General features: G+C 40.1%; 3 protein-coding genes across 3 annotated transcripts; 2 read left to right on the forward strand and 1 right to left on the reverse strand.

The window, feature by feature from the left end:
- The first annotated feature begins 46 nt into the window (after positions 1–46).
- Positions 47–2,338, forward strand: lsm7 (LSM7 homolog, U6 small nuclear RNA and mRNA degradation associated). Its single transcript, XM_084723425.1, has 4 exons — positions 47–151; positions 408–498; positions 855–926; positions 1,886–2,338. Exons 1-4 carry the CDS (start codon positions 62–64, stop codon positions 2,026–2,028), a joined length of 396 nt encoding a protein of 131 aa, XP_084579551.1. The 5' UTR covers positions 47–61; the 3' UTR covers positions 2,029–2,338.
- A 1,736-nt stretch (positions 2,339–4,074) lies between these two features.
- On the forward strand, positions 4,075–15,590 carry tmprss9 (transmembrane serine protease 9). Its single transcript, XM_084723427.1, has 16 exons — positions 4,075–4,227; positions 5,764–5,996; positions 6,086–6,213; positions 6,295–6,362; positions 6,453–6,628; positions 6,780–6,824; positions 7,258–7,371; positions 7,569–7,734; positions 7,917–8,191; positions 9,720–9,862; positions 10,556–10,841; positions 11,365–11,478; positions 11,555–11,723; positions 11,913–12,178; positions 13,165–13,301; positions 14,851–15,590. The coding sequence occupies exons 2-16, from the start codon at positions 5,846–5,848 to the stop codon at positions 15,010–15,012; spliced, it is 2,400 nt and encodes a 799-aa protein (XP_084579553.1). The 5' UTR covers positions 4,075–4,227; positions 5,764–5,845; the 3' UTR covers positions 15,013–15,590.
- A 7-nt stretch (positions 15,591–15,597) lies between these two features.
- Positions 15,598–19,700, reverse strand: timm13 (translocase of inner mitochondrial membrane 13 homolog (yeast)). Its single transcript, XM_084723426.1, has 3 exons — positions 19,376–19,700; positions 17,930–17,998; positions 15,598–17,462 (listed from the first exon to the last, which is right to left on the reverse strand). The coding sequence occupies exons 1-3, from the start codon at positions 19,493–19,495 to the stop codon at positions 17,364–17,366; spliced, it is 288 nt and encodes a 95-aa protein (XP_084579552.1). The 5' UTR covers positions 19,496–19,700; the 3' UTR covers positions 15,598–17,363.
- Between the last annotated feature and the right edge of the window lie 3,088 nt (positions 19,701–22,788).

Here is a 22,788-nt window from a genome sequence, read left to right on the forward strand (position 1 = left end):
ATTTTATAAGTCCCTGTGGTTAATAAATTAACAATACGGCCAAAAACTAATAAACAAGCTAATGACGTCAACTACAAGCGCTCAACGATTTGATTGGTTGAACATCTCGGAGGTCAAAGTTTTACTTCCGTGTCACGCTGCTAACATGGCGGTGAGTTCGTATGTTTTACGCGTCCATTCAAATATCTTTTTAACTGTGCCCCCACAAATATTCAGAGGAATATCTGTAGACAGTATCTGTTTATTCTGAACAAGACCTGAGATGTAGAATATCTGTTCTGAAGTAACGCGGCGTTTTTGCTAACTTGGCTAGCCAAGCAAAGCTAACCTCAGGCTCTGTTAGTGTTTGTGTGCAGCTAGCTTAGCTCGCATGTGACTTGTTTACGATGTGACTTTTCTCCGTGTAGGATAAAGAAAAGAAGAAGAAGGAGAGCATCTTCGACTTGTCGAAATACATCGACAAGCCGATTCGCGTCAAGTTCCAAGGAGGACGAGAGGGTAGGTGCATTAATCCTGATATGCTAATGCTAATCAGTTTGGCCGGTTCATATCTAGATGGGAACCGCGCAACCGTGGAAGATCTCGCGAGAGCGAGAATTTTAACCCGTTACATGATCTTTCTATAATAATAACTGAACGTTTTTTTTCTCTAAGCCTACTCATACTTTGGCAGCGCTGTCAATTTACAAAACATACTTAGTCTGGACAACTTGCACAATGAAGAAACACGCCTGCAAATCTCTCGCGAGAGTTTTACACATTTAGGGTTCCCTTCTACGACCAATATACGTGTTGGAGTATTGTTTCCCTCCTTGAATTGATTCGGACTAATGCAAACTGTATTTCCCTCTCAGCAAGCGGTGTCCTGAAAGGTTTCGATCCTCTGTTGAACCTGGTGCTGGACGGAACAATCGAATATATGCGAGGTAAGCGGGAACAAATTCCTAGCAGGATTTGTGACATACGTTCATGCAAAAGGAGTCAAACTGGGCCGGATTGGGATGACTGTAACGATTAAAAAATGTAATGGGAAATGTCTTAATGTACAACATCTGAGTTTAAGTGAGGGCTATATGTCAAACCGTGACCTGTTGTTAACGAGGGATTCACAATATATGTGGAAAATGTACATTATATGATTTAGTATTAATCTAATAATAGACGCTATAGCTGATAAATGTAGCTGATAATGCGAAGCCGTTGTACTTTTACTGGCTTAACAAGTGCAGCATCTGCGTGCTCTGATACACAGTAGGTGACTGTATGCACCAGAAACAGACTTCTACACAACTCTGAAACTACTATGGTTACACCAACTGTCCTGTCTAAACCTAAAAGTTGTAGGGTGAATTATAAAAAATGGCTGCAGTATGACTGTGCTGTGTCTGATCCATAAATCAAACGTGACATGGTTATACAGTATGATGGTGTCTGTTTTTCTGTGGCTGTTAATTAAATTTGCCTGCTTGTGGACCATGAACCCTTTTAACTGTTATCACTCACTGCTGCTTTATAAAGGGTTTCATTCAAAAATCTGTTAATGATGGGTTGATGAAGCTTTGTGAGGCTTTGCAGCTTTTCTTTCTACTGTTCAAAGCTTCAGCCCTTTAAATGCAGTGAGCACAAGCAACAGTTTTACTCTCATGTGTGTGGAATAAATGTCCAACAAGGCAGCGTATTATTTTTAAACTTGTAATACTTGTGTTTAGAAGTGCTGCATGAAATGCAGATGTTATTGTACAATATGTTACAGTGAAAAAGATAATGCATTGTTCTAAAAATATTAGACATAAAGTATATTTGTTGACACATCTGTACTAGTGTTTGAAAACTCCAGAACAGGTTAATGTGTGTCTGTAACCTTTGTCCATCCTTGTCTGTCCAGATCCAGATGACCAGCTGAAGCTTACAGAAGACACTAGACAGCTCGGGCTCGTGGTCTGCAGGGGAACGTCCGTAGTGCTCATCTGTCCTCAAGACGGCATGGAGGCTATACCAAACCCCTTCATACAGCAACAGGATGGCTAACACGCACACACTCACAAACACCACACACACACTTTAATATTTTGTGGATTTTTGTTGTTTTATTTTTTTAAACAAAGATAATAATGTAAAACAAAGCAAATTTCAGTTAAAAAAAAATCACAAGATGATCAGCAAAAGGACACTTGAAAGCACTTCAGTTTTGTTTCTTTCTTTGCAAGTTTGCAAAGATTTGAGTTGTCAAGAGCCCACAAGTTCGGGAAGTGTTAACTATTGTTTTCTTTTTATCCAGAAAAAGTCAACTTTTTACTATTCTTTGTTGTTTTTGATAAAATAAAATGAAAATTATGTATATTGGGTGTTTTTTGTTCTCCCATGTTCTTGTACATGGTTGGATGTGTGGATGGAGAACATGTCATTCAAAGAACCAGTTCAGTTTAATGAACATTGAGCTGCTGTTTTCTGTATAGTTCAGCAGTGTTGAACCAAGTAGCCTTTTCCAGCAGGGATTATATCAAATTCACTGATGTTTCCACTGGTATTTTATATAGTTACTTTGTCACTTTTCGTCTGTTGGTGTCATTTCTACCTACTTTGACCACGAAATATAAGCTAAAATATAAAAAAAAAAAATCACCTGAGTTAGGTACAACTAATTTACTCCTGCAGTCCTTAAATAATCACACAAACTAATGGATTATGTCACATCTTTCGTAACTATTGGCCGACTGGTTCAGACCATTTGACAAACTTCTTAACCATTTAATGCTTTTAGTCTTTGGACAACCTGCTGACTTAACTGCAGCTCAGTAACGGAAGTATTTGATTGTGATCTTTGAAAGTGTGTGAAGGAATAAAGGGACTGTGTGTTGTGTATGTGAAGATAAGCTATTCAAGCCTGTCTGCACACTGACAAAGAGACATTTGTGGTAATAACTGCATTGAGACGGAAGTCCTTTAAGCAGGGTGGGGGGAAAATGTAAGTAGACTGATTTACCTTTTGTTAGGATTGTTACTTTGGGAGGGGGAGACTGGAAGGATTCTGTGCTGGCTGGCACCTAGAAACTGAAAGCCTTTAATGTCATTGTACAGAATACAACGAAATTAGAAGAACTACTCCAGTGCAATAAAAAAATACACAAAACAGCAACACACAAACAAAACAGCCTCAGTAAGCAAACTAACAGCCAAATAAAAGTTAAAAGAACTAAAATAAGCAAACTAAAGTAGCATGCTAAAATAAAACTTGTAATCTAGAATAAGAAAAATAACTGCAATGTGCACTAAATACAATTTGTGCTAGTAAAATGCAGTTTCCACTAGTGTGCAGTTTGCACCAGTACAATGCTATCCACACTACTATAAGGCAAAGTGTACAAATATAATGCAGTTTGCACGAGTATATGTAATTTGCACTAGTACAAATTAGTAAACACTAGTACAAGGCACGAATAACAAGGCAATTTGCATTAAATACAATGCAATTTGCACTACCCCAGAAAAATTGCAAGTAAATTTAACCAATTTTAGTGAAAATGTAAGTTATTTAAAATGAGGGGCTGTTATTTAAAAATTTCAAAATCATTAGTTATGATATATGTGTATCTTCGCGTCCTCTCTCAGTGACATCCTCAGTGCAGCAGGTTATTAAAGGCACCTTTATGATTAGAGAAGCTATAATTGTGACAGAGGACCATCGTGTGGTTTACTAGGTGTTGAAATAAAAAAGGCAGAGCTGCAGACGCTTCGCTCCTCCTCTGCTGCTCAGTCACTGTGTCAATGGAGCACAGACAGGCAGCAACTAGAGGGAGTCCTGAGCTCCACTGAGAATTTTTCTGGCCTTTTTTAAAAAAAATTATCTTGCATCACTTTTCTCCAACTTAAATGTTTGTTGCGTAAAGGAGCGGCCGGTGTTTATTATTGACCTGGGGATTATGGGAGACCCGAGGTGACGGTGGAAATGTCTGAACACACCGGGGTGTAACTAGAGGGATCAGGAGCGATGGGAGGAGGGGGGATCGGTCGGGGATTTTCTGAGGCTGAGCCGACTTTCCAAAGTAAACTGAAAAGGTGAGCTACCTGCGACACGCCCCCTTGGCAGGTGGAACAAATAGCGGACCTCTTGCTCCTGTCCCTCGTCGTCCTCCATCCGTTTATCTATTCTTGTGAGCGCCAAGTCACGCACTGAGACCTGCGGGACATCGTGAATGTCAGCGTTCAGAGGAATGAGAGAAGAAAGAGGTGAGTGAGTTTACTTCAGAACATAAAGCCTTTATTGTTTAATGCTCCACACTGTGATGCACCTGCCGGACTCACTGTGTGTAATGTGCTGCTGCAGGGGACACCGACTATCCTCCACCGACTGCGTTAGTCGCTGAAATCCGACTATCGGTAAAACTTCAGGGAGGTTTGCTCATTTTTTTGTGAGATTTTTCCGCATTTGATGTCAAACGCAGTTGATCGCCAGGCAAACATGGCCTCCACGGTCTCTTATGCACGACAGTCCGATCTCAGCCAGCTCTCCCGACCAGACTTACTGCCTGAAAACAATAAATACCAGTCAGTACTTATCGATCATCAAAAGATATGATCGTTTCTCTCAAATTTGTTGTATAAATTAATGTTTCCACGCTACTTGTAATAAAAAAAGTTGACAAATTTAGCCATTAAAGTTTTTGGTTTGAGTTTTGTCTGATATAATACAAACAAGTGGAAAACAATATGTCAAATGGCCAATATAAATATGTTATTGGTATAGGATGGTTATCATGTTAAAGGGTCAGTTCACCCCAAAATCAAAAATACATTCCTCTAGCCTGTAATGCTATTTATAAATCTAGATTATTGTGGTGTGAGTTGAAGAGTTTTGGGGATATCAGCTGTAGCGATGTTGCCTTCTCTTCAATATAATGGACAAAAGGGCAAAAAGTATATATGTTTGAAGAAATTTTGACCTGGTTGCTCAATCCACAAACCTTGTGCGCAGTTTCATGTAGGAACTGATTTCATTCTATCAATCTACATCTGCCAAATGTTATCACCGTGCACAAGGAAGCATGCATCTGCTCATAGACGAGAGGGTACTCCCTGTCCCTGCCACAGGTGAGTCGGACGGAGTGTTTTTCACTCGAGTTTCATGCAACAGAAATGCTTGCAGCTGTCTGCACCACCTCCATGCACCTTGTGTTCCAGCTTCTTCTGACAGGTATAAACATGGCCTGAAGTGTTTATTTAGACATCAAGTCTTTTTTTGACAGTATGGGCATGAACACAAGGTTGGTGCCCAGCACAAGGCACTGAATATGTATTTTTAGCCACAGTCTGTAACATAGGCAGACCAGAGAGTGCCCCAGAGCCAGAGAACAGTTCACTCTGCTCTGGTTTAATCCCACAGACTCTCCTTTCGCTGTACCCTGCAGCTGGGAAGCAAGACACAGGAACCTCTTAAACTTCTTCTGCAGTGTTTGTCCATGGACAAAATGTCAATAACAATACTGATCCTATAAAGAGAGATGCTTTAGTTTGGCATGAACGCTGTTGTCACACAAGCGTGATGTGGACGTGATGTTTGCGACTTAGGCAAGGGGTTGCAGCTCAGCCACCACAAATGTTCATATCCTCCGCTGCTCTTCCACAAGCCTCTTATCCATGAGTAGATGCTCAATCCCTTCAGCGCAGTGATATGGTTGGCCTTTGGTAGCCTAAAAAATAGTTCCTACATGAAAACCAGTCATACCCAGTACAGTTAATTAACAATTGTGACTGTATTTCTACCAGGATTGGATCATTTTGTCTCTCAGGCATTATGATACTGGATTCAGTGGAATGTGAGTTGTGAGGTTGATGCTGTGAATCCAACATGGAGGTGAAGAAGGATGGAGGAGGAGGAGGGACGTGGGCTTCTTCAGGAGCATCTTCTGCTCCCTCCCACTCTGCCTGCTACAGGAGCACCCTCATAGCCTTCTTCCTCTTCTTCCTCGTTATCGGGGTCTTTGCAGGCCTGCTCATTGGTGAGTGCTACGCTGTTATACACTATTTCTATACTTATTCTGTGAAGCCATCTGTAAGAATGAGGGATTTCTCCTCTGTCAATTACTAGCCTACCTGGTGCAGGAGCAGCATTATTTCATGGAGACGGTGGAGCTCAACGGTCTGAAGTATGATCCTGTTCTGCAGGATGAGAACTCTGGTTTCTCCATAGTACTATCTTCAGTTTTAAAGTCCAAGGTTAGTGCAGACTATCACCATGTAGAGCCCAATATTTCTTTTTTGTAAAGTGTTAAATACGACATTTTCTCTTTTTTACAGATTAAAAATGTCTTCACTGCCTCATCAATATCACATCACTACGTTGATTGCAGTATTGTTGCCTATGGGTAATTGAAACTGAACTGAGGAGTATCATTTAAAGCAACAAACAACAACAAAGTACCAAACAACATAGTCTGTTTATTCTGTCCTCCCAGTAACATTAATGGTGACGTGATGGCGACGTTCAGACTGGTCTTCAGGGTGTCCAAGGTCCAGCAGTATTCAGACAACTTTGTTCAGGACTTGCTGAGAGCAGGGCTCAGCTCAGCCATGCACGGGAAACCACTAGAGGTGCCAGAATTTGGAGAGATCAACGCTATCATCTTACTGGGTAGTGAAACTATACTGTCATCAGTTGACTGTCTTTGGCCTGACAAAGTGTAGTGAGAGAGATAAAAATAGGCCACAGCTGTGCAGTATATTGTCTCAGGGCTGCCACAGTCCTCACAGGATCTGATGTTTTTCTGTCTCCTCATTCCTAGGAGCCAGTGGGAAATCCTTTTATGCTATTGGAGATGAGATGATAGGTGAGTGAATATGTGGCATATCAGGGGTTCTCAACCTTTTGTAACTTAAGGCCCAATTCTGCTTGAAAAAAAAATATTCTGAGGACCACCTTCCAAAATAAATGACAATAAAACACAACATGAAAAAAAAGGAGGAAGAATAAGCTTCTGTGTGATCATAAAGGGTTTCATGCTACAAGCTACATGTGCTAAATGTACTTTTCTGTGTGTGTTCTTGTGAGAGTCAAAGCAATGGCCTTGGTGTTTCTCGGGCAGTTGGGGGTTGATCACAAATCTGATTATTCTGGAGGGTCCTGACTCAAAAAGGTTGAAAACCACTGCTTTAAGACTGACAATGCAGGCAATGTGAACCTATCCTTACATTCCATGTCATATTAACTGAATTGCACTTCTTGCACCGAAATATCTCACATTTGTCCTTTGTTCTCTCCAGCCAGGTGTCCTGACAACACCTTCACTTGTGACAATGGAGAATGCGTCACCAAATTGAATCCAGAGTGTGACTTCATCCCCGACTGTGCGGATGGATCTGACGAAGCTCGTTGTGGTGAATGGCTCTTTAAACTACCGTCCCTTTAAGCTTCATTATTGAATTGTCCTGTTCTGTTGCTGTTAGTACAAAGCATGTCTGGTTATCACAAACTACAGCAGAATATATTGCCACTGACAGGTCATATCACAACTGTAGGGGTTACTGACACCTTTGTCTTCATCTTTGCCACATCATCCGTCTTTTCCCCTCAGCCTGTGGTCTACGTCCTGCTATGGGGAATCGGGTGGTGGGTGGAGAGGATGCTCGGGAAGGGGAGCTGCCATGGCAGGTCAGTCTGAGGCTCCATGGACGTCACACCTGTGGAGCCTCCATCATCAATGAGCGCTGGCTTGTCAGTGCAGCTCACTGCTTTGAGAGGTAGGCAGCAATCATTCCCAACTCACTGAGGAGTTATGTTATTATGAATCCCCCAAACTGTGATATAACTGAGCAGAAATTAAGGAACTATTTTATTAGTTAATTTTAGTTGGTAAATAAGTGTGCTCTTAAGTAACTTGTATATTTTAAAGTCTTGTCATCTATTTCTTTCCTATTTATAGGGACAACGACCCCAGAGAGTGGACGGCCCTGGTGGGGGCCACACTAGTGAGCGGTGAAGAGTCAGAGTCCGAAACGATTAACATCAAGTCACTGGTTGTGTCTCCAGACTACAATCCCATGACCACTAACAACGATGTTTCTGTGCTGGAGCTGGAGACCCCTCTCACCTTCAGCTCTTATGTCCAGCCTGTCTGCCTGCCCTCCCCGTCTCATGTCTTTGCCCCTGGACACAGCTGTGTGGTGTCAGGATGGGGTGCACTCCACATGTTTAATCGTGAGTCCGCCTGCAGGAGTGCAGCTCAACATGTCTACTGATGAGGAATATAAAGCAGCTGATTATATTATGGTACCCAGTGTGTTTACACGCACACTAATATCCTGGTTATGATTGGAATTTTGGACTTTTCTGGTAATGTTTTCCTCATGTAAATAGCTTAACCCAGTTTTGAGAAACCTGAATATACTCCCTGGATTACTGGATAGAAACCAGGATATGGCATGTAAACACTTTATGCAGGTTTCTGAAAGATTTCGTTGTGGGTGAGATGGTGAGAAATCAGGACACACATAGGCAGATGGTCAAAAACCTGGATACTGTTATAATCATGTATGCCGAGAGACCATGATATTCATGTTCCATGTCAATGCCTTATCCAGTAAGTGATGACAAACAACAGAAATGCTGGCTTTTAGACAAGAAAGAGTTCACTTAAAGTTCCAGTTTTATGGTAATTTATTGGCAAAATATGGCAGAAATAGAATATGTGTGGTCGATTCACCGCCGCATGCCTGCACATAATGACCCTCTTAGTGTACATTATCCTGCTTATTACGCAGTTGCTTACTAAAAATAAATTAATAATTTGACAAAAAAATATTAATTTAAAAATTATGTTATTGCTCCTCCAGTGTCTATGATCAGGATTGTGTCAACAGTCTGTTATTTAAATTAACAACCTTAGAATGCCATAATTAACCAATCAGAATTGAGTCTTTAACAGCCGTGTAATAGGATATTCATTAGTATGTCTTCATGACTGTATAGATAAGAATCATTGTGATTTAATTACCTTAGAATTAGCTTTTTATATCTATCAAGGGCACAGGTTGTCTTCTGCAGATTACACCATGTTTCTACAATAGCCCAGAATGAACAAACCAAACAGGGGCTCTAATGAGGGCTTCTCACATGTTGTGTGAGTTTTCGTGGCCACCGTAGGTTCTCCTACTACTTGGAAGGGGAGCGTGTTTGCAATCGTCACCCTCACTGCTAATTGCCTCTAAATCCTGCACGCTGGACCTTTAAAGGGCGAGTCCAACTATGTTCTTTTTCGTGTTTTTCAAATAGAAACTCCCACTCAGCAGTTAGCAATAAGTAGTTACAGGTTACAGTGCTGATGACCACTTAGGGGCTATCATCATGCAGAAATCTATGCCAGATCATGTGGGAAAACATTTGTAGAAGGGTTGGGAAAACACTAAAACGTACTTAGCCCAAAATTTGGTTGTTTAGATTTTAATACACAATGAACTCTCTTGGGAAGCTGCAGAATGATCAAATCTCAAAAAACAATGGAACCAGCCTTTAAGCTCTGTTACAACAGTCCCACATGACATCTAGTCTCATATCCCAATATTAAATCCCTATATCCCCCAACTCTACATGTAGTTGTTCTAGTTTTACAAGAATATACAGGAATCACATAACTACTCTATTACTATCTCTATTACTATTTCCGTTGCTGTTTTGAAATATGATCGGTATGAGTAATTCAGTTGCCCTTTGCTCTTGTGTCACTCAGCTGCGGTGCCTCCCACACTGCAGAAGGCGGTGGTGAAAATCATCGACTCCAAGGTGTGCAATAAATCGTCTGTGTACAGAGGTGCTGTGACTCACAACATGATGTGTGCTGGATTCCTGCAGGGCAAGGTGGACTCGTGTCAGGTCAGTGCCGTTTCACTCGGTTCACATAAAGGTGGCTACAATAGCACAAGCTATCAGCTTACAGTTTCTTACAATACTTTCATGTCTCAGGGCCAAGTTTGCATCCATAACCTGATGATCTGTTCTTTCTTTTCTATTTTGAAACTATAAGTAGGGTCAAAACTGTATGTTAACACTGGTCCCACCCTAAAAATGGAAGCCTTTAGGCTAGTGTTGTTATTTTCATCATAGCATAACAGGATGAGTACTGTTAATATTGCAGTAAGAGAAACATGGCATTCCTCCCCAGTAAAGGCTCAGTCCAGCCTCCATTTACAGCTCAATCAATTTAATCAACTTAGATACAATTAAAATTAGACACATAACCATTTTTATGGCAAAACAATGCAAAGTATGCATGATTAATATAGTGCATTCTGAAAATTATTATATCTCATTACAGTAATTTTGTTTTTCCTTGCACACTACCCTGAAGCTATTAGTGATTGGATGCTTAGGAAAATGTCATCATCAGTGTTAAAGGGTCAATTTATTCATCCATAAATCATGGAAATTATAGAGCTCCCCTTTTAATAAACAAACACTGGTTACCTGACACCAAATGACACTAAAAAGGTTTTCACTGGACTACGGTTCTGTACTGAGTATCTTATGTTACACCAGAGAATCAGAGGTCTTGTGTCCTCCCTGCAGGGTGACTCTGGAGGGCCTCTGGTGTGTGAGGGGGCCCCAGGCCGGTTCTTCCTGGCTGGGGTGGTGAGTTGGGGTGTGGGCTGTGCCCAGATCAACAGGCCTGGGGTTTATTCCCGCATCACCAGACTGCGCAACTGGATTCTAAGCCACACAGATCCCAGTTTGGTCCATGATTACCCCCAGTATGTTCCCACGATGCCAGTTACTGCGACAGGGGGAATCGTTAATCATCCACCACTGGCCGAGACCGTCGCCATGGATGCGTCGTCTGCACCATCACTACCTGGTAACATCACACTGAAAGATGAATTCATTAGTCGCTTTTTGTGTTATTTTAAGGATTTGTTTATGAATGACTTATTAAATGAATTTAGATTTTTTAATTACAGAGTTTCTGCAGGTTTTAACAAAGTTAGATTTAAGACTTTTTAAGACATTTGTAAGACCATTGTAAATGTAATTTAAGACTTATTTCACATCCATTCTGGCAGAAAAAATATGAGGATATGAAGGAAAATTATTTTCGATGTAATATTTGCATGCTATTTAGTGTGTTTGCTTCCTTTTTTTTTATTATTTATTTATGTTGTTTGTTTTATTATCCTTTTTGTGTTTCTTCCCTTCTTTGCTATCTACCTCGGCTATATGTCAAGATATATAATATACCACTGATTCCCAAACTTTTTCTGGCATGCCCCCCTTCAGAAGACAAAACTGCAATATATATAAAACAAATCATTTATTTCTTTCCAAGTCCAATACTACATTACACTACTAATGCTACATCATCTCTCCATCATGTCCTCCAGTCCTGAACTGCACTGGAAACTTCCAGTGTAGCACCACCTCCTGCATCAACAAGGTCAACCCAGAGTGTGACGGAGTCCCTGACTGCCCGAACCAGGCAGACGAAAGAAACTGCGGTAGGTTTACATGTGCAATGGGGTGCACACACTGGGTTTAAAGGAAATGATTCTGATGTGTGTGTTTTTATTTTAGACTGCGGTGTACGTCCTGCACTGGGCTCCCATAGGATCGTGGGTGGAGTAACAGCACGAAGGGGGGAGTGGCCTTGGATTGGCAGTCTCCAGTACCAGAGACTTCACCGGTGTGGTGCCACACTCATTCACAGCAAATGGTTACTAACCGCAGCACACTGCTTCAAAAGGTACTGAGAGTGTTTCGATAGAAAGCACATTTAAAAAATCACACAAAGTGACATTCTTCTGTGTTGCATGACAAGCTGAACCTAAATTTTAAAGTTATACTATTTGCTTATATTTTTATACTCTCATTACGTCCAGAGTGGATGCAATTGATGGAGCCTGTTATAACACAGTCTTCATTTAATCCGCAGTGACCCGAGCCCCACTAACTGGGCTGTGAGTCTGGGATCTGTGCTGCGCTCAGGGGTGGGAGCCATGGTCATCCCCATTCAGAGGGTTGTCATCCACCCAGCCTTCAACGGCACCAGCATGGACCATGACGTGGCTCTGCTGGAGCTGGCAGTCCCAGCCCCCATGTCCTACACCATCCAGTCTGTGTGTCTCCCCTCGCCGGTGCACCGCTTCCTGAAGACTGCAGAGTGCTACATCACAGGCTGGGGATCCATGAGGGAAGGAGGTGAGACATTTAGTAATAATGTTTAATTACAGAACACTTTTCTAAACCCAAGTTACAAGACAGAAACCTCAACAACTGAAATCCCACTGACGAAAGACACAGCTTTCTAGGAAAAAAAAAAAAAAAAAAAAAAATCATCCACATTACAATGATCCTAAAGACTCACAAAAACTAAAATGTCTTTTTGTAAAATTAAGCTTTAAGATCAGCTTTAAGATTCAGAATCTACATAAAGTATGAGAGGTAAAAGTACTTATTGTGTAGTAAAATGGTCCCAGTGTCTTACTATTATAGCTGATGTTGGATCAGTATTACTGCTGCATTAATGTGTATGTTGCATTTTACTGCTGTAGATGTTTAGAGTTGAGCTTTAGTTCACTTTATACACCATTGGGTTATTTAATCTACAGTGAAGCATCATATTGTGTAAGATAATCATATCAACAATCAACGTTTTTGTTATCAGAAAAACAGCAATGTTTCCAGCTTTGTGGTGATGCATTTTCCAGCTGATCTAAGAGGGGTTATAAACTGTTGGAACACTACAGTCTATCGCAAAAAAATTAAATCAACACATTTGGAGATTTGAAGATAGTTTTAACTGGACAGTCTGAAAAGTAACTAGTAAATAAATGTGTCAGACAAATATAGTGGAGTAAAAAGTACAATATTTCCCTCTGAGATGTACTGGAGCTTAAGCCACATAAACTGGCAGTACTCAAGTAAGGTACAAGTACCGCAAATTTGTACAGCGTGTGAGTAAATGTACTGAGTTACATTCCACCAGTGTATGAAACACCTTTTTGGTATGCAGCCATGCAGATAGTTTTTCTTTTATCTGTTGAGGTTCTGACTTATCTACCACTCAGACTTCCTGCTGATACACCAGAACAACGGAGGTGACTGCAAGTTGGTTTGTAGTGTTCACAGTACTGAAAAAAAAATGTTGCATAACCTACTAATAATACTATTATTCTCTGGCACAGGTTCATTGACCAACCTGCTCCAGAAAGCTGCAGTGAACATCATTGACCAGGCAGACTGCCAGCACTCATATGGAAACGTGCTGACTCCCAGCATGATGTGTGCCGGGTTCATGGAGGGAGGCAGGGACACCTGTCTGGTAAGGAGAACATACTGCCCACTGTCTCACACAAATACCTTTTACACCATCTGGAAGTGGGCTGGACATCTGGGTGGTACAGTGTGGGCAGCATCTGAGCTGTAAGATTGTGGACTAAGATAACACAGAGGGAAAAAGGGCCATATCTTCGATTTTGCAGTGGATAGTTAACCAGGTCAGCACAATGCAAATCTTGCCCTTTATTAGAGTTTTCTAGGACTTGTTTTTGGAAAAGGTTAAAAGCACACAAGTAACTAATGGTTTGAAAATACTTGCCGGATATTCTAATTATGGTGCAAATAAGATGGAGAAAAACCAAGTGTTGCTTGTTGAGGAACATTGCAGCACTTAATGTGAGAGATGCTTATCTGATGGGAGAGAGTAGACTTTCTTTCATTCCCTTTTCACTCGCTCCCTCTCTGTAATCTTCTTATGTAAGGAAACCCTCAGGCATTCCTGTCTCGGTCAAAGCACCTGGCATCTCAGCTGCACTCCAAGTGACATTCTCTTTGTACCTCACTCTTCTGCTTTCTCGCTCATCTTTAATCAATTGTTTTACAAACTACAGTTCCAAAAAAGTTGGGGTCCTGTGCAAAATGTAAGAATGCAATAAGTTGCAAAAACACTACAAAGATATTCTATTCTATCTATTCTGTGTTCAAACTGATTAACTTTATTGCTTTTATGTAAATATACACTCATTATCAATTTAAAAGTTGAAAGTTCTGAAAGTGAAATTCTTCCCAGTCTTGCTTGAGATGTGACTTAAAGTGCTCAACAGTTTGAAATAAGCCGGGGCGTCTCTAAAAGAGATGTCATCTGGATGGCAGCATATGTTGCTCCCAAACCTGTGTGTACCTTTAAGCATTAATGGAGCCTTAACAGATGTGACAGTTACCCATGATGCCATGGGCACTAACCACACCCCCATACCATCACAGATGCTGGCTTTTGAAGTTAGCGCTGGTAACAATCTGGGTGGTCCTTTTCCTCTTTAGTCCAGAGGACACAACACCAGAAATTTGGACTCATCAGACCAAAACACACTTTTCTTACTGAACCTCACCTCATCCTTGCTTTTAAACAACTGAGCCTTTCAAAAATGCCCCTTTCATAGATGATCATAATATCACTTGTTATTAATTAACCTGTTTACTTGAGGAATGTTCTAAACGTATAAAAGTTTGTTGCAGTCATCCCAATCAATACGACAAATTTGTGAAAAACATTGAGAAACAGGCAGCAGTGAAAAAAAAACAGCAGCAGCAGTTTTCTTGTTTTGCCAGTAAATGTGGACATTTAGAATATATTAGTCTTTATGTCTGCATCTGCCAGTGGGCCATGAAGAGTGTTGATTCCACAAAAGGCAAGACTTAATGTTCACTGCAATTAGGTGGAAAAGAAATGTGCATATTATGTAAGCGGCCAAAATTATTGCCATATCGGATATTGGCAAAAATCCAATACTGTGCATCCCTAGTTGAGGTTATTTGAATTCCTACCAGATTATTAAAAGCTTCTTTTGTTCTGTTTCTTTTCCATCATCAAGGGAGACTCTGGAGGGCCGCTGACCTGCCGTCAGCCCTCTGGCCAGTGGTTTATTGCTGGAGTGACCAGCTGGGGACATGGATGTGGGCGAATTGGTTTTCCGGGAGTTTACACTCGTGTGACATTCATCAGGCAATGGATATCTACATACCTGCCTTTTTGAAGAGGCAAAAAAAAAAAGATGACAAACTGCATGGATGCAGTGGGTTCTCCAAAAATATGTACTGTACAAGGACTAAAGTCATGCTAAAAGCCACACACACATACTCACACATAGTTTCCACAGTATTGACCAGTGTGGTCATGGGTGCTGTTTGTAATACTGTGCAATCATCTGAACTGGGACCAACCTCTTTCATAATGTACTGAACAAACAAGGACAATACTGAACTGTGGCTTATGGACATTTTGCATGAGTGAAAGTATTTATTGCAGTTATTTATTTTCCGGACATGGTGTTGTTGGGTTTTTTTTGTTTTTGTGTGGGGTTCAGAATATGTGTGGTTCATTTATGGGTACATTTCATTGTCTTGTTTTGTATCTATTCTTGGAAAATAAGACAAGGATGCAATGTAATAATTGTTATTGAGAGGTGGGTTTTCTGGGAAAAATATAGCTCTGTATAAAAAAAAAAAGAGGTATTGGAATCAGCTTTAAAGGAATTCACTTTTTGACTTGAGTTTGATAAAGGCAACTCCTGATGATGTTTCTTTAATACAGTCTTTTTGATGAGAAACACAAGACCCTGTCTGATTGACAAGATTTATTGATTTTTTTTTTTCGTGAAAATAATTTTCTCACAATCACACTGCAAATAATGTTCACATGCTTTTCTGGCTCTTACTTCCCTTCATACACTCAGCAGGACAGAAAAAAAAAAGGACTGTGGTTCCCAGACATTTGACAAACCGTGCACAAAAAGCTGAGAAAGGTTCAGTACCCCGTGCACGGCAAGGCAGACCCTGTGAAACAAGCCCACTACTGTGGAGGGCGGCAGATAGAGTGACAACTAGAAAGCAGGTCAGACAAAACAGTTTTGTTCTCCAGGCGTACTTTGATATAGGACTGTTTGGAGGCTTGTGAATGTCAGGTTCACGGTTGTGAAAACACCAAGTTGGTCCTCAAGGTGATTTTTAAGAAGGTCTTTTAGAGTAAAAGCATGTTAAGGAAAGCCTGGGTTGTCCCTTAAGGGCTCCTGTTGTGCTGCTTATTTTCTAAGCACAGATATTTAAACACAATGAAAAGAATGGGTAACAAGCACGAGTACACTGCTGACTGTGTTTTAGGGAGACGCTATAGTGACTGAGACTGTTTACCGAGGCTCACAAGAAACATTCAACCTTAGTTTGATGGCAGAAAGGTGTGGGTATTTCTGCTGAAGACGCACTGTGGTAAAGGGCTGCAACGATTAAGCAATTAATTGATCAAAAGAAAATAAGTTGCCAAGTATTTTGATAAGTAATTATTTGTTTCAGTCATTTTTCTAGCAAAAATGTCATACATTTACTGGGTCCAGCTTCTTAAATGTAAGAAATTATGGCATTACTTTGTCATTTGTTACAGTAAATGAAGAGTTTTTAGGTTTCTAACCAAAGAAACCACTTTGAGCTCTGGGAAATTATGATGAGCATTTTCCCCCCAATTTTCTGACACTTAATCAATAATGAAAATAATCACTAGTTGCAGTCCTATTGTAGTAAACACACACTTTATGCCAAAAGCCATAGTGGTGCTGGTCCCTAATAAATGAACTGCGACACTGTGTCAGTTCATTTATTAGGGAAACACTTATCCTATTCAGGGGGCTGAAACATATCCCATCATGCACTGCACAAGACATTAGGAACACCCTGGAGATGGTCTTGTCTAGATGAGAACCCCAGACCCATGAAAGATCTTGAGAGAGTGAATATTTTAACCCAAACTATGATCTCTCCCCACAGCCTCGTCACATTATAAAACATAATTCGTTTGTACAACGTGCACAATGAAGAAATAATGCGCACAAATCTCAACAAAGTTTGGCAAATCAATGGTTCCCGTCAAGACACAATCCCTGGAGATATCATCGGGGCAAGCACATCCAAACAAACACATTTGCACTTTTATCTTCACTCCAACAGGCAATTTAGAGTTTCCAATTCTCCTGACTGCCATGTCTTTGGACACACAGGTCCAAACTGTAGCTTTATACAATGCATTTTACTTATTACCTAGAAGATTAATTGTTTATAACATAAAAACACATACAACCAAACTTGTTACTGAACTGTTCCTCAGAGCAAAATGAAAATGTCCACAGAGACATTGTTATGGCTAGAGTCCACAGGCTCTGCTCTGCCTGTCTGTGAGGTATTATGATAGAAATTGATGGTGTGCTGCTGCTGCTGCTGCTGCTGCTGCTGCTGCTGCTGCGACACACCTGTGCACAGCTGCTGGCCTCCACTGACATACTGTGCTCGTCCTCACTGAAAGCAGCAGAGCTGAGGAAGGGGAGGGTGAGGAGAGGGGTGTTCACATGCGAGCTCTTTCCCTCTGTAGTCTGGAGTTGTATGTTCGGGACACAGTGTTCCAGGCGTCCATATACCGGTCCATACACATGGCAATACATTTCTGTGAGGACAAAGCAGAAACATTAACAATGAAGAAAAATTCTGAAACTGTGGACTAAATCAGGATCCTTTTTTCAGGCTGCAACTAATAATTATTTTCATTACAAACTCCAGCAAATACTCTGCTACATTGTTTTTATTAAATTGTCCTAATCATCTAGAATGTATTAAAAAAGGGTGGAAAACTGCTCATTACAGTTTTGCAGGGATTAAGTTGACATAGTTGAATTCCTTGTTTTGTCTAACTAAAAACCAAGTCTAAAAACCAAATACATTGCTACCATCGTAACAAAAATCACAGAAAAACAGAAAATCATACATGGAAGGTTGGAGCCGGTGGATTCAAATTTGAAATAAGACTAATACAATTAATAAATAACCAAAATAATTTGTTTTTCTGTCAGATTGATTCAACTCTAACCTTTCTGCAAGTGAAAACAAACTTGTTCATTATGGCCCAACACATACCTGCTCAGAGTTGTCCAGTGTGCTTCCAGGTTTACCTATACACTTCTTGAAGCATTTGTCTGTCATTCTCTGAAACACAAAGAAATTGTTTGCTTATTATAACTTGTTAGATACTTACAGACTTGCAGTCTGTAACAGAACAGAAGTTCACAACAACACCCAGTAAGTAAACTCATTGGCCTCTGTGTTAAACAATTTTAGAACTACCTGGCGTGGTCATCTATATTGTAGGTTTTAGATTGAACTTTTTAAGATTGTGTCAACAGCAAGCAAAGCAATTGGTAAACCCCCAAAGCCGTCAACTTTTTACAAAAGGGACGAGGAAGAAGGTGAGGAGCATCCTGACAGATAGCTCTCATCCTGTCTTCAGGTAATTTGAACCTTTGAGCTCTGAGAGGCGCTACAGAGTCCCTCTTACAACCAAAAATGTATTCAAGAAGTCCTCTGTCGCAAGTGGCATCAATATTCTTAAAAGTGACTTGGGTTGGGCAATATCTTATTATGACACTAGATATCATCTTAGCTTTCAGATCTCGTTATAAAGTGATAATATGACCTAAGTGTTGTTTTTTTTTTTAATGTTTTTAAACTAGACTGTCCTAGCTGTCTATCAATAAATATCAATTTCGATGTCCATATCACCCTATCCTCAAAGAGACTGATGAAATTTGAGCCACAGACATGACATCAACTGTTTATAATGGCTGCAAATAACAATTATTTTCATTATCAATTCACCTGTCTATCACTTTCTCAATCAATCGATTAGTTCTCTGGTCCATAAAATGTTAGAAAAGGTGAAAAGATTTGGTCAGTATTCCCAAAACCCAAGGTGACATCCTTAAAAGTCTTGTTTTATCCACAATCCAAATATATTTAGTTTACTGACATAGAGGAATAAAGAGAATTTCGCCATTTTTTTTCACAGAAAATGACTAAAAGCGATTAATTGACAAACTAGTTTCCAATAATAACTGACAACTTATCAATTAAACGACTAATCAATGTATCTCAAGTGTAATGTGACCTTCCCCATGTGTTTGCTTTACTTGTGGCTGTTGTTGTTTCTTGTGTTCAGTGAGCCGAGGACATATGTCCACTCTGATGGACAATAAAGATATATATTATTCTTTAACTTGACGTTTTGAAGACGTCTATAATCAACCTGGGCTAGCCTAGAAGACAAATCCGGTCCAAGAGTCAAGGTTTTGGACGTTACATGACATCAACTGCGTTTCAAAAACTGCTGCTGTTTCTGAGTCGTATTTAATCAATATGGCGACAAATCAATGACAGAATCTTCCTGTAACATTATGACAGGATAAATAAAGGTGCTCGGACTATCCCCAATGAACTTTGCTATATTTAACCTTACTATTTCACATAGCTACTAAGTTTCATATTAGTCTTGCTAGCTTAGCTTAGCAGCTGCATCCATTGATTTACCTGCAGCAGCTCCTGCGCGTTAGCCACAGCGATCTGGACCTTGACCTGCTCCATGATGGTGCCGGTGTCCACTTTACCGCCGGATCCACCTGCTGAGAAGTCTGAACCGAACCCGTCCATTTCTACCGGAGCTGTTACCAAAAGCTGCAGCTATATCGACCGGCTTTAAATACACGTGCACACAGCTACCGTTACACTCGGCTAACGCAAGTTTTCACAGTGCCCTTGACAGCGGCGGAAGACCGAAGACGTCATTTCCGTGCACGGAGATTTCGGCATGGGAAATGTAGTCCTCCCCCTTTTTAGTGATATTCTATGACAATTATGCTTGAAGATATAACAACAAACGAGAATGCCATCATAAGATTTTGAAAAACTGGAAATATATCGTGTAAAATAAATAAATACGTTTATATTTACCTCGCACAATTTGAGTTTCTTGTACTGTTAGTTTGGTTGTGTGGTTGTGGTTGTTTTAATTTTCTTTTTTTTAAATCATGTTCAACAACTACGGAGCCCCTCTGGTGACATTGGATGAAAAAAAAAAAATAATGCGTGGCCACGTATTAGCATCTCGTGGCCACGAGATAGTAATGCGTGGCCACACATTACTATCTCGTGGCCACGAGATAATAACGCGTGGCCACAAGATAGTTAATGCGCGGCCACGAGATAATTAATGCGTGGTCGCGAGATAGTTAATGCGTGGTCACGAGATAGTTATTGTAGTCATCCCATGCAGACTGTTGGTTTTATCATGGACAAGTTTGATTTAATTTCATTTTATTTTAATATAGGAATGAATTACAATGACATACTTCAGTCACTTGTGGCAAGGCATGGAGTAATTCTTAGCGAGAGACTCGGAGCCCCTATGGTGACATTGGATGAAAAAAAAAAATAATGCGTGGCCACGCATTACTATCTCGTGGCCACGAGATAATAATGCGTGGCCACGAGATAGTAATGCGTGGCCACGCATTATTTTTTTTTCATCCAATGTCACCAGAGGGGCTCCGTAAACAACTGTTTCGTGATTTATTTATTTTTTTAAATTATCATCTTTAAGTATGATCAAATGTAATGTGCATTTGTTTTTGATGTGATGTAAAATTAAGTTTGATAAATAAAAAAAAAATTCTAAATTAGAATGTAATAATATCCCTTTGAGCGTCATGGCAAATCTTATGACCTAATTTTAATTCTTTTAATTTATAAGGTAAGATTATATAAGTCCTTCGCAAGCCTTATTTTTTGTGGGATGAATATCATTTTTACAGAACCTGAATTCATTCATCTAATGACAAACAAAAAGTGAACACACACTGTCATATTAAAAAAAAAAAAAAACGCGCTGTAGCCCCTGATTAAGTTATATTAGCTTTAATGATCCCATTGTTTATTAGATTGAATACATTTTTATACCTGTTTTAACTTACTTCCTTACTTACTTTTTTAAAATATTTAATTTGACTGATGTGATGATGTACACGTCACACACTGGAATCTGTGTGGGAATGTCTTCAGTGTTCGAGAGAGAAAGAGAGAAAATAACGTAAAAATTGGAAATGTAGTTTTTGATGGGTGGACAACTTTGAAATACAGAGCAATAAACACACCGCTGCCAAAACCATTTTCTGCGTGACAGACGACCTGTCAGCAAACATTCATCCACTTCACACCCCATCCCTTCAAACATGGCACGTACCCGCATGTACGCATATTTGCCACACGGTGGAGATAAACACCACTGCATCACTCAAATCTAAATCTTTATTGGAGTGAATGAGACTCCAGTTTTGACTTTTACTTTTCAAGTCTGCTACCAGGTAATACATTTAAAATAATTTTATTTAGCATCATGTGACATAGGCTACATTAATCAGACAGAGATAGATAGAGGATTTTTTTTACATTTAATACACTATCAGCCCTTTGTTAGTTTATTATTTTTTTTATATTATTTTATTTTTATGTATTATTTATTTATTTATCTATTAGCATTTTACCTCATCTCTTTTACCTCATTTGTCATATCTTGCTGTATCTTATATGTCTTTACTGATAGTTTGTATTTGTCATATCTTGGTGTATCTTGTTTGTCTTGGCTGATAGTTAGTGATAGTGGTAGAATTCAGATATAAATTCTGTGGGTGAAATTAGATTTATTTGCAAAACATCCGAAAAAGAATTTATCTCATCCTGATCTTCCACAGTTTGCTGTATTAATCAGGAAATTCAATAAAAAGTGAACATGTGCATCCACAGAGTGTGATTTTGATAATTTGATTTCCTATTTCCTTTATCCATTACAAAATTACATTGCATTCATGTTCAGTCTGTTATGCCAAGATAGTTTTTGTGAGATCGCTCTGCCAACTTGCTGCGTAAGTGCAAAAAAATAGTTAAAATTTCAGTTAAAACTAAACTTGTCAACATGCCTGGATAACTAACTATGTGCAAAGCAGGAGCCAAGGACATAAATAGAAAGTCATAAGAAGCCCTGCATTGTTTGGTGTTGAGGCCGGGGCAAGAGGATGACCCCCTCTGAGGACCCCTCTCCTTATGTTTCAGACAGGATGACCTCATGAGGAGACCACCTGCCTTGAGTGAACAAATATGTGGTACAGTGAGTCTGCAGCCAACAATGGAGTGACGGTTACTGTCATCTAAACAGACACTGTCTGAGGGGCTTGCTGCGATGCTGGGGGCATTGAGGAATAATTGCGGGGGGTCTGATTAGTGGCGTGCCTGCCTAAGAGTAATTAATGACCAGTTACACAATGCACAAGCAAACACACACACACAGGCATAAATCCGCCGACCAGTTTGGCTCAAAGCCACTGGGCTGAAAGGGGGAAAGGGAGGGTTGGGTTAAAGTGCAGCAAAATGAATTAACCCTAGATTACAATCATGAGTTCATTAATCTAATCTGCTTAAATTTGTAATCTCCTTTAGGCACACTTGTGTGTATGAAAGCATTTGGCCCAGTCAGCTACAAGGGAAGTTTCAATCAGCACCAGCAACAATGGTTATTATGAAAATATGTGTTACCAATGAATGTATAGAACTTTGAGGTTTCTCAAGCGTTCTGAGTGGTTACTTCAGGGCTTTCAAGTGTTTACAAAAAGATGTTGGTGCGTTAAAGTATTGTGGGAAACAATACGGAATAGTGGATAAAAAGAAAGCTGACTGAAAGACACACACATGCTCACGTACACACACTCAAACTGCAGCTTTTAATCTTCAAAAGCAGCTGTTGAGTGACAGTAAGAGGGTGTAAGAGACAGAGAGTGGGTGGAGGGGAAACCTGAGCAGTGTGTGGCATCAGCTCTGTTAGTGGTGTTGGAGATCAGTCAGCTCCATGCTCGGACAGTCTACACCAGTCAGGCAGCTTTGAGAGGAAGAAACCC

The sequence above is a fragment of the Lutjanus erythropterus genome, chromosome 7, assembly GCF_056507025.1.
Source record: "Lutjanus erythropterus isolate fLutEry1 chromosome 7, fLutEry1.hap2, whole genome shotgun sequence".
Classification (NCBI taxonomy): Eukaryota; Metazoa; Chordata; class Actinopteri; order Lutjaniformes; family Lutjanidae; genus Lutjanus; species Lutjanus erythropterus.